The 15293-nt window shown below is 43.1% G+C and overlaps 2 protein-coding genes across 5 annotated transcripts in view; one reads left to right on the top strand and one right to left on the bottom strand.

The window, feature by feature from the left end:
* LOC117580452 (semaphorin-5A) overlaps window positions 1–15293 on the top strand; it is a 37416-nt gene that overhangs the window by 18920 nt on the left and 3203 nt on the right. For 3 of the 4 annotated variants that reach the window (XM_034267018.1, XM_034267020.1, XM_034267017.1), the window contains exons 3-8: window positions 7480–7685; window positions 8240–8339; window positions 14279–14486; window positions 14597–14770; window positions 14831–14962; window positions 15031–15230. In XM_034267018.1, coding sequence (XP_034122909.1) covers window positions 7481–7685; window positions 8240–8339; window positions 14279–14486; window positions 14597–14770; window positions 14831–14962; window positions 15031–15230 — 1019 coding nt within the window. In that variant the 5' untranslated portion in view covers window position 7480. Of the gene's footprint in view, window positions 1–6843; window positions 7351–7479; window positions 7686–8239; window positions 8340–14278; window positions 14487–14596; window positions 14771–14830; window positions 14963–15030; window positions 15231–15293 lie in introns of those variants that run through there. The other variant, XM_034267019.1, reaches the window with a different exon arrangement.
* On the bottom strand, window positions 90–580 carry LOC117580478. The gene has a single exon (XM_034267061.1). It carries the CDS (start codon window positions 548–550, stop codon window positions 179–181), a length of 372 nt encoding a protein of 123 aa, XP_034122952.1. The 5' UTR covers window positions 551–580; the 3' UTR covers window positions 90–178.

Genomic DNA, 15293 nt, shown 5'->3' with positions numbered 1-15293 from the left:
AGAGAACAGTACAGAACACTGCTGGAAGAGAAGAATTAATTATCATTAAAAAGCAATTCATTTTAGCAATGATTTGCCCTTTAAAAATATTTCTGAACGATGTCTGTTTATTACTATTTTATGTTAATTTCTATCAATTTAATTTCCATCTTAGTAATTTTGAAATATCAAATAAGTTCTAAACCAGCTGAACACGGGATCTGTTTCCCCACTTGTTGTAAACAATCTCTTTGTCCTTTCGCATTTGACGGTGCAGTTTGAGCAGCTTGCGATTAGCTTTGAGGTACTCATCCATTGACTTGGAGAGGCGGACAACAAGTATGTCGCGTACGTTACCAACGTTGCTCTTTTGATAGACATTGGCCGAGGTTATCGTGCAGAGCTCATCATCTTGGCGACCGTCGAGCAACATAATCTGATCCTCGAGCTTCAACATGCCCTCCTTGAGCTTTTTCTTCTCATCGCTCAGCTGTTGCTCCTGCTGCTTTTGTTCCAACAGATAATCCACTACCTCTTGGGGTAGAATGGGGAAAATGTCTTCAACGGGCATAATTTTTGTAGACTTCGATTGTTGTTTAAACGAAATGTTTGTAAGTGAATGAGAAAAGGGTATTAATAATGCACTACTGCTAGCCTACTTTTCCAATATTCTAAGCGTGATTTATAACAGATATTCCATATTTCGTTATTCTCTCTGTTTATGTTTCTTCACACCTTCAATGTTGTGTGTTTGGAAACAATGGAAACCCACTAGATCCAAAGCCAAGCCAAGCCAAGCCAAGCCAAGACAATGCCAATGCCAATGCTAATCATATTAATAAATTATCCGCACCTCCGGTTCGAAGTCTCACTCATTTGTTTCCATTGATTCCAATCGAATTCGTGTGTGTTCGTCGTGTAAATGAAATATTCTACTATTCATGGGGAAGCGGAATCGTATTTTTGCCTTATTGATAGCTGGGAGGGGATTTGCAGTGGCTAAACATTAATAAGTTTTTCTATTCCCCGCATTGATTTATTCAAATTATTTTAATGGCCTTTTGTGGTTTCCTCTGTCAATGTGCTAAATGGCAATACAAATTCCTCTCGAGTATACAGGAATTTGTCATAAAGTGACTCGTGAGTTAGTTGGAATTCTCTGAGATCAGTCGAGAGTAAATATTTATAAGATAAATGCTATATTTTCGTTGAGGAGGTTCTTGTCTAATGTCAGTCTGTTTTTTAGACAGGTTTGCATGCTAAAAAGATGGGGTAAATATTTATAAGATTATTGGGTTAAATTTGTTGATTTATGTAGAATATAAACAACTTTATAACAACAGCAGATATGTCTGTGCGTATGTGAGAAATGTTCCTTGAACTTGCTTCAGTTTATTTCATTGGAACTACGCTTGAACTTGCTGTGAAACAAGTTTTCATAAGCCACTCTCCAATTTCATATATTGTGTGTGTTGGGAGTACCCTACCCTACCCTATCCCTCTGCGCATAAAAGACCACACGCGTCTCGGGTGACCATTTATGAGCATTTAATCCTTTTGGGGCAGGCAACAATACTCGTAGCCACCGCCACGACGACAACGGACAACCGAAAAAAGGGGAGCGTCTCTCAAGGGGCATTCTGGTCGGGTTGATTTATATGCTCGGTCATATTTCTATGGCTTTCACTGTCACACATAAATATCACTTTTGGTGTGAGGCGACACCCACAGCCAAAGCAACAAGCCAAAAGTCAAAGAAACATTGGAAATTAACCCGAAATGAAGACATTCAATGAACGGATAAGGTCCGGCATGGTCCGGCATGGTCCGCCACGGTTTGGTCTGTGTAAGGTGTGCCAATCCAACATGAATTTATGTAAATTTCTGTGGCTTCTGGATGATTATCCAGCCACACCCACAGCCAAACTCTTCCCAATATTTGGTGCTATCGGACAATTGCCACAATTAGCCACAAAATGTAAAAGTCATGAATAGATTGAAAGTTTTCTACCATTTCCCTTTACAACAATTTCTCTAATTTCTTTTTACGAGAGCAAGCCCAAGTCTTCATCGTGTGTGGCCGCACGTCCTCTTTTTTGTTAGAAATATCGGGGAACTTGTCCGGAATGTCTTCTTTTGCTTGTTGCTTGTTTTACAGCTAAAACATACACAAACAATTGCCCAAGACCCTTGTAAATGTGGGACTAGGCTACTGTTTTTAACCGGTTGGAGAAGGGGCAACTGGCATAGTGAAAAAGAGGTGTCCACAAGGGAATTGCATGGAGATATCTTAGTACAGCTGAGACTGGTTCTATCGCTTTCACATGCTAAAGGAAACTGTCGTTCTGCTTTCAACTTCAAATGGAAAAAGCTTCCGTTCTATTGTTCTATTATCTGGATACGCTGGAGTTATTTAGCAGCATTTATCTCAATCAATATCTTACAAGAAAGATCATAAAGCAGGGAGAATCCGTTCCGAGAATCTTTCATTGAACAGTTTTGCCTAGTTGGTTTCTAATCATTTTGACAGTACACAAATTAAAAGAGGTTGTTTCAGCGTAAATGGAAACTGCTCTTAGAAACACACACTCTCAGTGAGAATTGTGGCTATGAAATATAATTGAAAGTGTCCGACTTTATATGGAATTGCAACAAAACATCAACAGAACTTTGGTTCTCCAACTCTTGATGGCTGTTTCATAGACGATTGCCTCATTCGGCACTCGAGGTGGAGGAAGGGAGTGGGCAGGCACTTGAGAACATTTGAAGCTCATGAGACAGAGAGAGAGAGAGAGAGAGAGAGAGAGAGAGACCAATTTGCACTTTAAAAAAGATCCAACGGCTAATTTCCATTGTAGTGGGGCAGCTGTCAAGAGGAGGCCATTAAGATGGAGACTCGGGCGACATTCGCAGTTTAACAATAAGTATGTGCGGCGAGTACTTAAATAATAAGCACATATTGCATGGGCCTTAATTTGACAACTGAAAGGCATGAAATGACACTAGAGACAGCGACAGAGTCCGCTCATTAATCTGTCTGTAGCAAAACAAAAACAAACAAAAAACATGATAGAACGATGCCATTCCACAGGCGAAATCTGAAAAGTTGTAAATTGATTTGCTACCAAATATAGCAGGCAGCTCGCTCCAAATTTCATGTTATTTTTAAATTCGCCAAAAGCCTAAGCCCAGGCCCAAAAACTCAAACCCGAAAGCCACATAAAATGTTCATAGAAATCATTCATGGATCATTACGAGTAAGGCAATAAATCTAGGCGAAATATTTCCATTTGTTTTGGGGGGAGTACGAAAAGTGTTTGGGCTCTGCTCTCGCAGCATGATTGGAATATTTAATTTCCAAACTGACATCATTAGGAGCCGCACAGCAGGTGGAATTTCGGTTATTCGGATACGAAATGTTTTCATAAATACGCAAAATATGCAAAAGCCACCCGACATTTGCATAGAAATATCCCCACCTTCGGTAGGAATTGTGTTAAAAGTTAAACACCAACAAAAATTATAATAAATTAGTTTTATTACAATAAATCGTCATTTAAATGAAACTATGGTTTTAAAGCTGTTAAATATGATAATTGATGATTTGGATTAGGGGTATTCAGGTGCCAGATATGTTTAGGGTATTTTCATATTTATGGGAGTGCTAGGGGAAGCATGTTAATTGTTTTGTCTAGAATAAATATATATTTGTAAGACCTATTGAAAGTCCACCTTGGTCACCCTTATGTCATGTGTGTTTAATCGTTAATTTATTTCAGAAATTAATGACTGCGCTTTCAAGTTGGTTATTTCGTTCATTTTGCTCTGCCATTTCCATATTTGATTTATGTATTTTATTTTCGACACTTTTTGTTGTTTCAACTTGAAATATTTACACAATTTTCAAATGAAAAATGTAGTTTCAATTTCGGGAATCAAACGATTGCCGCCTTCGGATTTTGGAGCTCGTTTTGTGTGTGGTGGACTCTTGCTCTCCTCTATTGGTTATCGCCTCTCAAATGGGTGTCATAAATATTTTCAATAGCATTTCGTGGCTTGAGCTTGAACCCTAGCTCATATTTTGATTGTCTAGAGATAAATTTTAGGCAGCAGCAGCAGCAGCAGCAGCAGCAGCAGCTGATTTAATTTTCAGTTTTCCGAGTTTCAGCAATTGAATTCTTGTGACAGAATTTATGTTTTGATTGGTAATATTTTGTGGCATTTTATGGAAGATTTCTACTTTATTTAACGACTTTTTCATGGAAAGTTGTTTAGCATAAATATTGTATACCTCTTTTCGCTCTCTCTCCCTGTCTGGGTCTCATATTTTAATCACCACAAAATTAACTATGCCACACCAACGCATTTGAATTGTTTGAGGCAGCAACGAGGCAGCAATTTATGACTCGCCTTGTGTCCCCCCATCAAAAATCAAAATCGAAATGCACTCAGAGACCGTGCCCCAGTCCGAGTCACAGTGGAAATGAGTCTCTCTGGCACTTGGATTCGATGCGGTTCGATTCGATTCTTTCATTGGCTTCAATTCTGTTTAAAGGTCTTTTCAATTTGCATGCTCAATCGATGATCAGCTTGATTGGACCTCATACATTAACATACACATTTCTGCAGTCTTTCCCATTTCCATTCTAAATTTTATATGAATTTATTGGCTGAGCGTAAAATTGTTAGTGCTCGAAACTGGCTGGACTTCCTGTGGTTTCATTTTGGGTTGTGGTGTAAAATCATTTAAAGTGTTTTGGGCTTTCCAAACCATAACAAAGATTGCTCATTTAGCTAGTTGGATAATTTAAATTTAATTGGTGGATATTTCTGCATAAGATTAGATTTCTGGGTGAAAGTAAAGCCAGGGAAAAGGAGAACAACGAAATGCCTATGGTGCCACATAACAATTAAACAATTCATAAATATTTCATAGCCCCAAAAATGATTTTATTATCTCAAAAGGGTTCCCAAATATTCGATAATCTATGACATAGCCCATCTCTTTTTTTGGTTATCTCCTGCACTACCAGTAGTAATTCATTTTTGGGGTTCAAACAAATGTCAACTGCAAATATTGACAAACGAAACAACTGAACAAACTGACTGTCAATCTGCCCCTCTGCCACTCTCTCCTATCTGTTACCAAAAACTACATAAATGGAACTCTTTGTGGGTTAATAACAATATTGACAGGTGAAAACCATAAAATGCAGCGGAAGAGAGGATAAGAGATAGGAGTGGGAGAAGGATTTGCAGTCGGTAAGGACACAGTACACAGTACGCTTCCACTTCCTTCCTTTTTGGCAAGTGACTCACAGTAGCCGTGAGTGACAGGGAGATACATAATGTCAAGACAAAGGAAATGCACATCGATCGACCTACCTGAGAGTGGATGTCCCACATTAACATTACAATTGCCGGTAGAAAACTTAAGCTGTAAATTATCAGTTGTGGTGTCTCAGTCTCAGTCTCAGTCTCAGTTTCCCTCCCAGTTGGGAATTAGTTTCGATGCCAACAAAAATTAGCATATTTAGCCACTGTATTCTTGTGAGTGTGTGTCTGAACTGCTAGCCAAGAAATCCCGGACAATGGCTTAGGTAGCCCGTAAATTGTCATGGACTGCAATGTTTCGGGCCTATGACTATGCTAATGTCGAATGTTCAACTGCCGTTTGGCTGCCCACACACTGAACTGAACCTCTTGGGTTGCGTCTCTGGTCGGTCTTTGTATCTGTCCGCATCTGTCCGCGAATGTTTGTGTATCCCTCGTGCTCGTGTTCGTGTTCGTGCTGTGGCATAAACAAAAACCGAACTGAATGCACTCCCTAGGATTGTGTTGCAGTTGCAGTTGGACGGCACTTTTGATTGTTTTATTTGTTCTTGGGACCGTCACCAGCTGTGTTTTCACACTTACACTCGAAGTCAAGGTTGACAACGGTCGGCAGTCTCCCGCTTAAAGTCTGAGCATTAAAATGGAAACCTTGAAAAGGATTATCAAAAGAAGAACGGGAATGGAGTCTTAAGCTAGCATAAGCTTTAAGCTGCGTTCAATCTGTGGCTCATCCCATTCCAGCAGACACTCCAGTGGCGGGCCCTACCTTCCGCTCTTAGGCGGACATCTGCCTCCACTAGGTGCGTCTACGCCTACAATTGCCTTTCCGGTTGTATTTTTTCCGCTGGTAATCAGAAACGAGGTTAATAATCATTTGGTTGGGTGCCTCTCTCTATGATTTGTTTTTAATGTTTCGAAAACCATTAACGACGATCCACCCAGATAGGATCAGTTGGTCTGGACTCTATCACGCGCCCTCGAACCTAGAACCCCGACGACGCGACGTAATGCCAATGTCAATTTGTCAGGCTACCACAACAGACACACACAGCAAGTGACCGTCTCATCTCTCTCTCTCTTTCTCTTTCGCTCCCTTTATGTCTTTCTTGGCCGATCCTCAATGCAGAATACAGAACTGCTGCAGATCCTAAAGATTCTGAAGAGTCGTCGTTGTCGCATGATGTATGGGCGCCCTACCTACCCTGTTGCTTCTGCTTATGCTGCTGCTTGCAACCGCGCCCCAGTAGTCGGGGGGCTGGGGAGCTAGCTCCAACTCAAAACCAAGCCGAAGCTTAACCCGAAGCCGGTTCTTCTCTCTCATCAGTGTCGTCGTCGGCGTCGGCGTCGGCGTCTTCGTGGGCAGAAAGCAGCTTGTTTCGCCTTTGCTTTGCTATGCTCTTTCGCCTGTGCTGTGTTGTGTTTGCCTCTCTCTCTTTTCTCTCACGTTTCTGTGTTCGTTTTGTTGCCTCTCTTCGGCCATGTCATTGTCCATTATCATCGGCCTGGCCGCCAGTCTCTGGCTGCTCTGACGCTCACTTCGTTCCGACTCTCCGCACTGCCAACAACTTCGTCTTTCGTATCCGCTTCGGCTCGCGACGCGACTCTGAACTCAGAAGCAGTGTAGGAGAAAATAGAAGAAATAAAAACCCGTCTCGTATCTCCATCTCCGGCTCTGTGTGTGTCTATCTATCTGTGGCTGGCAGTTGTCAATGTTTTTTTACCTAAACTAATCATAATGGAAACCTCGCTTTTCATCTTCATCTCCATCTCCACTGTCGCAGCAAATTGAAAATTCTACAAGAAACGATCAAAGAATTGATTCGAAATTGTGTTGTGTGTGTGTCTGGTGTTGTGTTGTGCCCTGAAATGATCATCGGAAAGACGCGCTCCAATCCGTCCATCTACTTATCAACCAGCACATGCTGCTTATAATACAAAAAATACTACCAATCTGTTGATGCTTGCCAGACAAGTTGAATGGAATCAAAAAAATAAATATAATCTACATATTTTGTATGCTACGTGACTCTATGGGAAGTAAGTTCCTCCGTTCCATCGATCGATCGAGTATACAAATGTTATCAACGTTTCTTTTGTTGTTTATTTAAATTTTAGGCATTTTGAGGAAATGTTGTTAATGATTTATTCTGTTATCTTTCTTTGCAGCATGTTAATTCTAAAATTTCCAAAAATGTCCCACCATTATGGGGCCCTAGTGCTACCATTACTTTCCCTCTTAGCCGTGCAAGGCCCACAGTTTTCGACGGCCCTGATGATGGGCCGCAGCAGCAGCAGCAGCAGCAGCAGCAGTTACAACACGCAAGCGAACTTTGAGTTGCTGGAAAACGATTCGCGATATATCTCATATCAAGGTAAGACTATCAAGGGGGGAGGGCTATCAAAAATTGTAACGAAAAACTGTGTCAATTGCCAGCGAATCGAATCAATCAAAGGGCAGCCAGCCAGCCACTTGAGTACTTCTTGTAAATTGGGTTGATATCTGTCAGAGTTCTGTACCGTGCCACCTGTACTCTGTCCGTTTGTTTATCCGGCATGTAATCTTGCTCTCAGCATAGCCCCATTTCGGAGTATCTCTCGCGTTTAATCAGAAAAAGGGCTGAGTGTTTTTTTAATGTCAAATATTTGCCCTTTTTTCTGCGTTTTTGCAATGGAATACGTCTTGAAATGCAAACTCAGCTCCAGAGTTTTGTTGACAATGATTTTAATTTTGTGTTGTTGGTGTTTATACTGCTTTCAAGTTCCATGGAAACTTGCAGAGTCTCCAGAGTCTTTGTTTATAATAAATGAGACCAGAGCCCTTCAATAAAAGTGAAATATTATACAATATTTATTTATGCATGGAATAAATAATAACTCTCCCACTACTCGAAGCTATTTTTCATACATATTTCTTCCTTCTTTTCAGATTTAATGTCAACTGCTAAACGATTTTACGATCCCGAAACGACTTGGTATTCAGAATTGCTATTCGATGTGGCCAGGAGCCAAGTTATTGTCGGTGCCAGGTAAGAATCCCCCCGAGTCTTATGTTATTAGAATTGGTTTCCGGTAAATTGAGTCACTGTTAAGACCATGACTGTATATAGGGACTGTGACTAGACGCGCCCGATAAGTGGGTCATAACTTGGAAAAAAACATCCCCAAAAATGTATATTTACCGGGTCCTAATCTGCAGAGTAAATTATTGCATAAAGTTAAACAAAAACCGCAGAAAACTACGGGGAACTGATATTGTTAATGCTCTGCTTCTCCTACTGGGTTACCTGCCACACTGTTGCGCAAGTTCCAAGAGAGAGAGAGAGAGAGAGGCCTACATATGGTAGGCAAGTACATTGGGCAGTATAAAATCGAAAGTGCTTTATCAAAATCTTGAACACATCAGCCACTAGCTACACGAAAAACAATAAAAACCAAACCTCTCGGACTCGAGAACTTTATCTCGAGTACCTGCTGTGGGATGGTGGCTAAAGGGAATAAATAAAGATAATTAAGTGTAAAAATAAGAATAAGAAAACGAAAACGAAGAGAAAAGAAATAACGTAACCAAATAATGCGACAGAGAGAGGGTACGAGTGAGTCTCTGCCTATTTGCTGAGCAATTTAATATACTACGAGTAGGAGTACATTTCTTTGCTTTTCATTTACGCGCGCTGAGAACTCAACACAGTTTTGAAGTTTGTTTCTCCTGTTGCACCTCTCTTGCTGTCCCATTTGGAGAACAAAACACGATAAGACACACACACAGAGAGAGCCTATGCCGAGTGCTGATAAACTCACGCACATAGCGACGGAGTCTTAACCCATTGCTGACATGATGGGGAAGTCGTTTATCATGCATGCTGCCACCTTCCACATGTCGTCCATCATTTGTCTCTCTGTGGTCTCTTTATACTTGATTCTTTTATTTTTTGATTAGCTATTACTTATTATTTTTAGACCTCTTCTTACCATCTTTTTTATTTTACAAGGCTTTGAATTATGGTCTCCTCCCTCCCCACTTGACATGTGTTGGCTGAGATAGGCTGATAAGAGTGTTCAGAGAGATACTTGTAGCATATGTACAAACTATACATAAGAGACTCTGCTTATAACGAAGGGCAGCTGCTCCATTTGTGGAGCATGGAGATTGTGTGTCTGTGTGGCTGGGCCCATACGCGCCTAAGTAGGTGGGCAGATAGGCAAGTGGGCTTTATGAACCACATAAAGTGTAATTTATTTTCATATAATGTGTAGGCTTAGGTGATAAAGCCCACTAATCAAAGGGACTAGACGGGGTTTTGCGATTGCAGCAGCAGTAGCTGTAGGAGAACCAAAGCTTTGATATTGAGAAAGTTGTCAAAGCTTTTTTTTGTTTTATGCTGTTTTTGTATCTCTAATAAAAGCATTTTTAGATAGTGTTGTGGCTTGAAGACCCTCAAGCACACAGTATGAAAGCCACCGACTGACCCTCGGAGTTTCGCCACTAAACCACAAGTAATAACCGCTCGTACAAAAGTTAACCTAAACTAGAGATGTGCATTTGTAATATCGTTTTATTTGATTTCTGTGTGCTTGGTGTGTGTATTTGCTTGCCTCAAAAGATGGTCTCTGTATGGCTATGAGTGCATGCTCCTTGTCTGGCCTGCAGACACACTTGACACGACTGCTGGCTCGGATTACAGGGGCCGCCTGTAGCTACTACTCGCCGCCTGCATTTGTTGGGCGGAGGTGGAGGGAGAATGGAACTGCAAATGGGACTGGGAATGGGAATGGGACTCCTCGAGTTTACTTGTCCGTGTCCCATGACGAGTGTCATGAGCAGAGAGCGGCAGCAGGAGGCAGAGAGGAGGAGTCGATGGTGGAGTGCACTGGGATCAGGTCCCTCCATGCAACTGGCCGAAATTTGATACAGACTGCATTAAAATAATATGCCAGTTTTGTTTTCGCTTTCGTTGGCTCGACCAGACCAGCAGCAACCTTTTTGTAATTTCCTATATATACATTTATGTAGTTTAAGTACATAAACACACATGCATATACCGTATATTATATGTATTTATTACTTTTCGGAGGGTCGTTTAAACGCTGTTTTGGCTTGTCGCAAATGGAGCATGCAAATGACCTGCTGGGAAGCATTTCAAATGTTTACACGATACCGAACGATACATTATGTATGACTAAACAAAATGTTGTGTGTATAAACAGGAAACATTAGCCATACGTGGATGGAATTTTGGGAGAAATGAGGCATTATGAGGCAGGATATTCTACCTAATACCATTTTTCTACCTAATACCAATCCTAGCGATGGATCCCCATTAAAAGTAGATTAATTATCGTAGCAAATGCTCAAATATCTTATATCTCAGATTCTATAGTAGCAGATAGCAAATATGTACAACTATTTCACCTGTGACAGCCGCCAAGAGAGCTTTAAAGAGGCTGAGCAGTGGGCAGGGTGGGGGGCAGCGGCAGTCAACGTCAACTTTTGTGGCTACTGGAACTCACACGGACAACGAAATTGAAATCAAAATTAATCAAGCCATGTTGCACCAGAGCACCCAAAACGCAGCCTCTTGAGCCCCCACACAACAAGCAGGTGGCTTGGCGGCGGGGCAGAGGGCCGACAAACATTTTGCATATTTCTATTAAAAACTCGGCAACAAAATGTAGAGTCTGCGACTCTTAAGCAGCTCCCCCTGCCCACCCCAGACTGACACACAGATATCCCGATTGAGATTGAGAGCCCAGGAATGCGGCAGCGTAGGCAGAGCTCAGTGGTAAAAAAATATATAAAATAACTGCTGCAGTTTTAACAGAGATTAGCAGCAGACAGTGCAACGGCAATTTTAATTACAAGTAACCCATATATATGTGTGTGTGTGTGTGTGTGTGTTTGTACACCGCCTCGGGCTGCCGCCAAGCAGGCGCTGGAGCTAGACCGAACGCCCACGCGTCGGCTCAACCTGGCGACGGCGGCGGCGTTGGCAGGTACTTGAGCAACAGCTTTGCCGGACAAACGACAAACGACAGACGAGAGGCGGCAGGCGGCGGCGGGACCCCTAGCTCCAACTACAACTACAACTCCACTTGTGCGCTGCGCTTACAAAAAGGCCTTTTTGTTATCTTGTCGCGTTTGTCGCTCAAATAAAAGTTGATGGCGCAGGCGCAGTCGCAGGCGCTGGCGCTGGTGCAAGGTGTGCGAAATATGCGAAAATTGTAATGCTCAGACACAGACACAATCCACTACAAATGTGGATCATATTTGTGTGCTTGTGTGTGGATGCTGTCGATGATGCAAATGTGTTACAGTTTGTCTTGGACTTAAGCCGTTTTGCTTGATTGTTCGCTTCCATTTGAATGGCGATTAATTTCCCATGCATGTATTTAAGTTTCTTTAAATGATTTCTGCACACAAATTTTTCACTGCTGATTGATTACCAAATTAGTATCTTCTGCTTACGTGCTTAAGTTCAGGTGCGATAAATTCTGTTTGGCATCCACGAGGAGAGCGCACCTCACACCCCAGGCGCACCCCTGAGCAATCACAAGGGAACACACACACACACACATGCGCATAAGGAATATTTGCACACACGCGCCCCGCTTAGATAGCCCTGGTGCCGCAGGTGAAAAGAGAACAAATTAACTATGAACATCCAACAAAACAAAAACAAATGGCAAATAAGATAAGAAGTAACTAAAGAAGATAGCGAAACATGTGTATCTTCGTACTCTTTTTTCACACCTCACCTAAACAGAATATTTGCTGGCAGCAAAGTGAGACGAAAGGTACAAGCAACGACGACAGTTAGGCGGAGAGGAGGGAGCGAGGGAGAAGTTACTGAAAAGCAATGCTAATTGGCAAGGCCGTTGCTTATCTGCTTTGGGTGCTGCTGCTGCTCTTGCTGCTTTTGCTGTTGTTGAAGTTTTGTGAAAAAAGAATGAGCACATTGAACTTGTAGGCCAGAGACAGCATGGGAATGGTGTGAATATTTGGCATGAAAATTCAAGTTGCAACGTTTTGCAACACTGACAATTGTAGCGGCATTCGCAACATGGAATGTTAATGCTTTGAACTTCATACTCATGTGGATATTATGCGATTCTATATCTGATTTATCGATGGTTCTTCTTCTTCTGAAAGATAACTTGGCAACTTGTGAGCACTCGTAAAGGTGTGACATATTTTGTTTTTTTGTTCACGCTCTCTGCCATAAGTTGGCATTGCAAATGTAATCACACCGTTAAGACGGCACTTGTACAGTGTACACACACACACGCTATAGTATGAGTGCGAGTACACAATCAGCACAAATAATTAATTTTGCAGCCGTTAAGTCTGGGCGGGAATTTTGGTTTTCCCCCCCCATTGCCATTCCCATTTTGCACTTTACTTTGCACCTTTTGCTATATTTTGTTTTGTTTTACGCGACAGTTGTCACGTCATGTACATTAGTTTGAGGCGTATTTTGTCAAGAAGGCAAGCACTAAAGTCATTCAACTTCCCAGTCCAGATACCCATAGATTAATGTTTGCTTTAAGGGGCCTTAAAGATAGATGCAATTGTAAGTGTCGCTTGTTGTTGAATGCCAAGAATTACGAGGGTCTTATGCATTTATATGTCCATATATTGACATAGTCCATTAGCCAACTGGCTTTACTCTGGTCAATAAATGGCAGGCCAGGCACCATCCTTCTGATAAACCGAAACACCTTCAAGTGGTATTCATGTCAGCTTTCAATCTATAAAAAGATAATTGAAGTTCTTAATTAAAATATGAAGCATTCAAGGAGCACCCTTTAAAGTTGCATCTGCCGGCAGTCCGACTTGCGGGACACCTTTAGGCTTAAGTCTGATGACAGCTGCTCTTTTGGTTGTTTCGTTGGGGAGCACGCGAAGGGCGTTGGTTGTCGTCTGTCGATGCTTGAGTCAAGTTTTGTGTTTTTTTTGCGTTCGACTTTGCAAATGTTGGCAAGTTTATTACCTCATCACGTACCGCTTAAGTCGCACACGCAGTGGCCGGCCTCAGGTTACCACCTGATCGTGGATCGGAGATCGGGGATCGGGGATCGGAGATCGGACTGCCACGCGCCATTGCGCCAGCTGCAATATGACTGATTGATAATGGGCGAAAGAGCTGGCTGACGACAGCTTTGGCGATCGCTTGCCCAACACACTGGATTCAATTTATATCCTAAGGCCGCTAAACAGCGTCAACCGCCCATTAGATGACTGTGGGCCGAGAGACAGCGACTGCAGTGAGTAGTGTCTAGTACGAGTATTTCTCTGTTGGCGACTAGTTGGGCTTTATGGCGACGTCTAGTCGGCGGCATTCCTTCTCAAGCCCAAGCAAGGCGGCGTTCTGCATTCCGCACTCCTCAATTGCAACTGTCCATTCTCCAGATACCAAATGCCGCTTGAGATGTAACCATTTAACGATTGCCTCTCGCGCATTCGAATGTGCACTTGATCTATTGATCTTCGTGTTCGTTTCACGAAATGCGCGTAGCGTAGTACAGTGGTTGTTCTCTTGGAAATGGCCAGCAGCACAGTGGTTAGAGCAAAGAGAATGCCAGAGAATCGAGGAAAACAACATACATGTCAAGTGCATGTATCGAAAAGCTGTCATGGAAACTATCTTATCGATGCTTAGACCTCGTCTATGCGCCCACAAAGACTTTGCCAACTTTGGCACCACTGTGCTTGGGCTGTAGCCGGACCAGGCCAAGTTTTCCTTACCAGTTTGCCTTGCAGTTCAATGCACTGGCGGCCAACCAGTTCAAAAATTATGACAGCTGATGCCTTCAAGCCTAAGCCAAGCCAGCCGATGCCGGAGTCTGTCTTATTTGTTAACAATTGTGGGCTGTCTCTCTCTCTAACTGTTACTGTTACTGCCTATTACATTCTCCCCACCCCTTATTCTCGATTATTCAGACAACATTTTATCGTGACTCTTTGCAGAGACACCTTGTACCGCATGTCTTTCGATCTGGAGCCACTGGAGCGCGCCAGCTGGGAGGCGACACCGTCGCAGATAGCCATGTGCCAGGCAAAAGGCCAGTCGGAGCGATGGTGTCGCAACTTTGTGCGCGTGCTCCACAGCTACGGTGAGAACCAACTGTACGCGTGTGGGACGAACGCCTTCCAGCCGAGTTGTTCGTGGCGCCAGGTGAGTTGTGGCAGAGTGGTCGTTGTGGCGACACCAAGTGACAGTCCACCAACATCCAGCAGCAGCAGCCACTAAACGAGCTCCACTCCCTTTCCCTTTCCCATTTGCAGATGGAGAACCTCACTGTGAGCAGCGTGGACAGCGGCGTGGTCAAGTGCCCCTTTCATCCGCAGGCGAACAGCACCAGCCTGCTGCAGTCGAATGGGAATATGTTTGTGGCCACAGCCACGGACTTTTCAGGCAGCGATGTGGCCATCCTTCGCACGGGATTGCAGTCCAACAAGGTAAAGCTTCCTCCCCTCAAGAGATGATCCTTTTTTCACTGTTTCCTCTTTCATTTCCAGCGCTTCCTTCGCACCAAGCAGTACAACAATAATTGGCTCAACGGAGCACAGTTTGTGGGCAGCTTCGAGGCTGGAAACTTTGTCTACTTTCTGCTGAGGGAATCGGCTGCCGAGCACATGACATGCGGCAAGGTAAGACGAGGAGCTCTGTCCGAGTATAATGAACCCCATCTAAACTCTGTTTCCTGTTCTTCCTCTAGGCAATTTATTCACGCATTGCCAGGGTCTGCAAGAACGATGCTGGAGGCGGCCAGCTGCTGCGTGACAATTGGACATCGTTCCTGAAGGCGCGACTCAATTGCTCGCTGCCCGGCGAATATCCTTACTACTTCGATGAGGTGCAGGGCATGACCTATGCAGAGTCCGAGCATGTGCTCTATGCCACCTTCCGCACCTCGGGGTGAGTCTCACAATTCTTTTCGGAGAGTCTCTAGAGAGAACTAACAAACGATTCCCCCCATTC

The sequence above is a fragment of the Drosophila guanche genome, unplaced genomic scaffold, assembly GCF_900245975.1.
Source record: "Drosophila guanche unplaced genomic scaffold, DGUA_6, whole genome shotgun sequence".
Lineage (NCBI taxonomy): Eukaryota > Metazoa > Arthropoda > Insecta > Diptera > Drosophilidae > Drosophila > Drosophila guanche.
The sequence above is the reverse complement of the archived record's forward strand: the minus strand, read 5'-3'. Positions and strand labels throughout refer to the sequence as shown.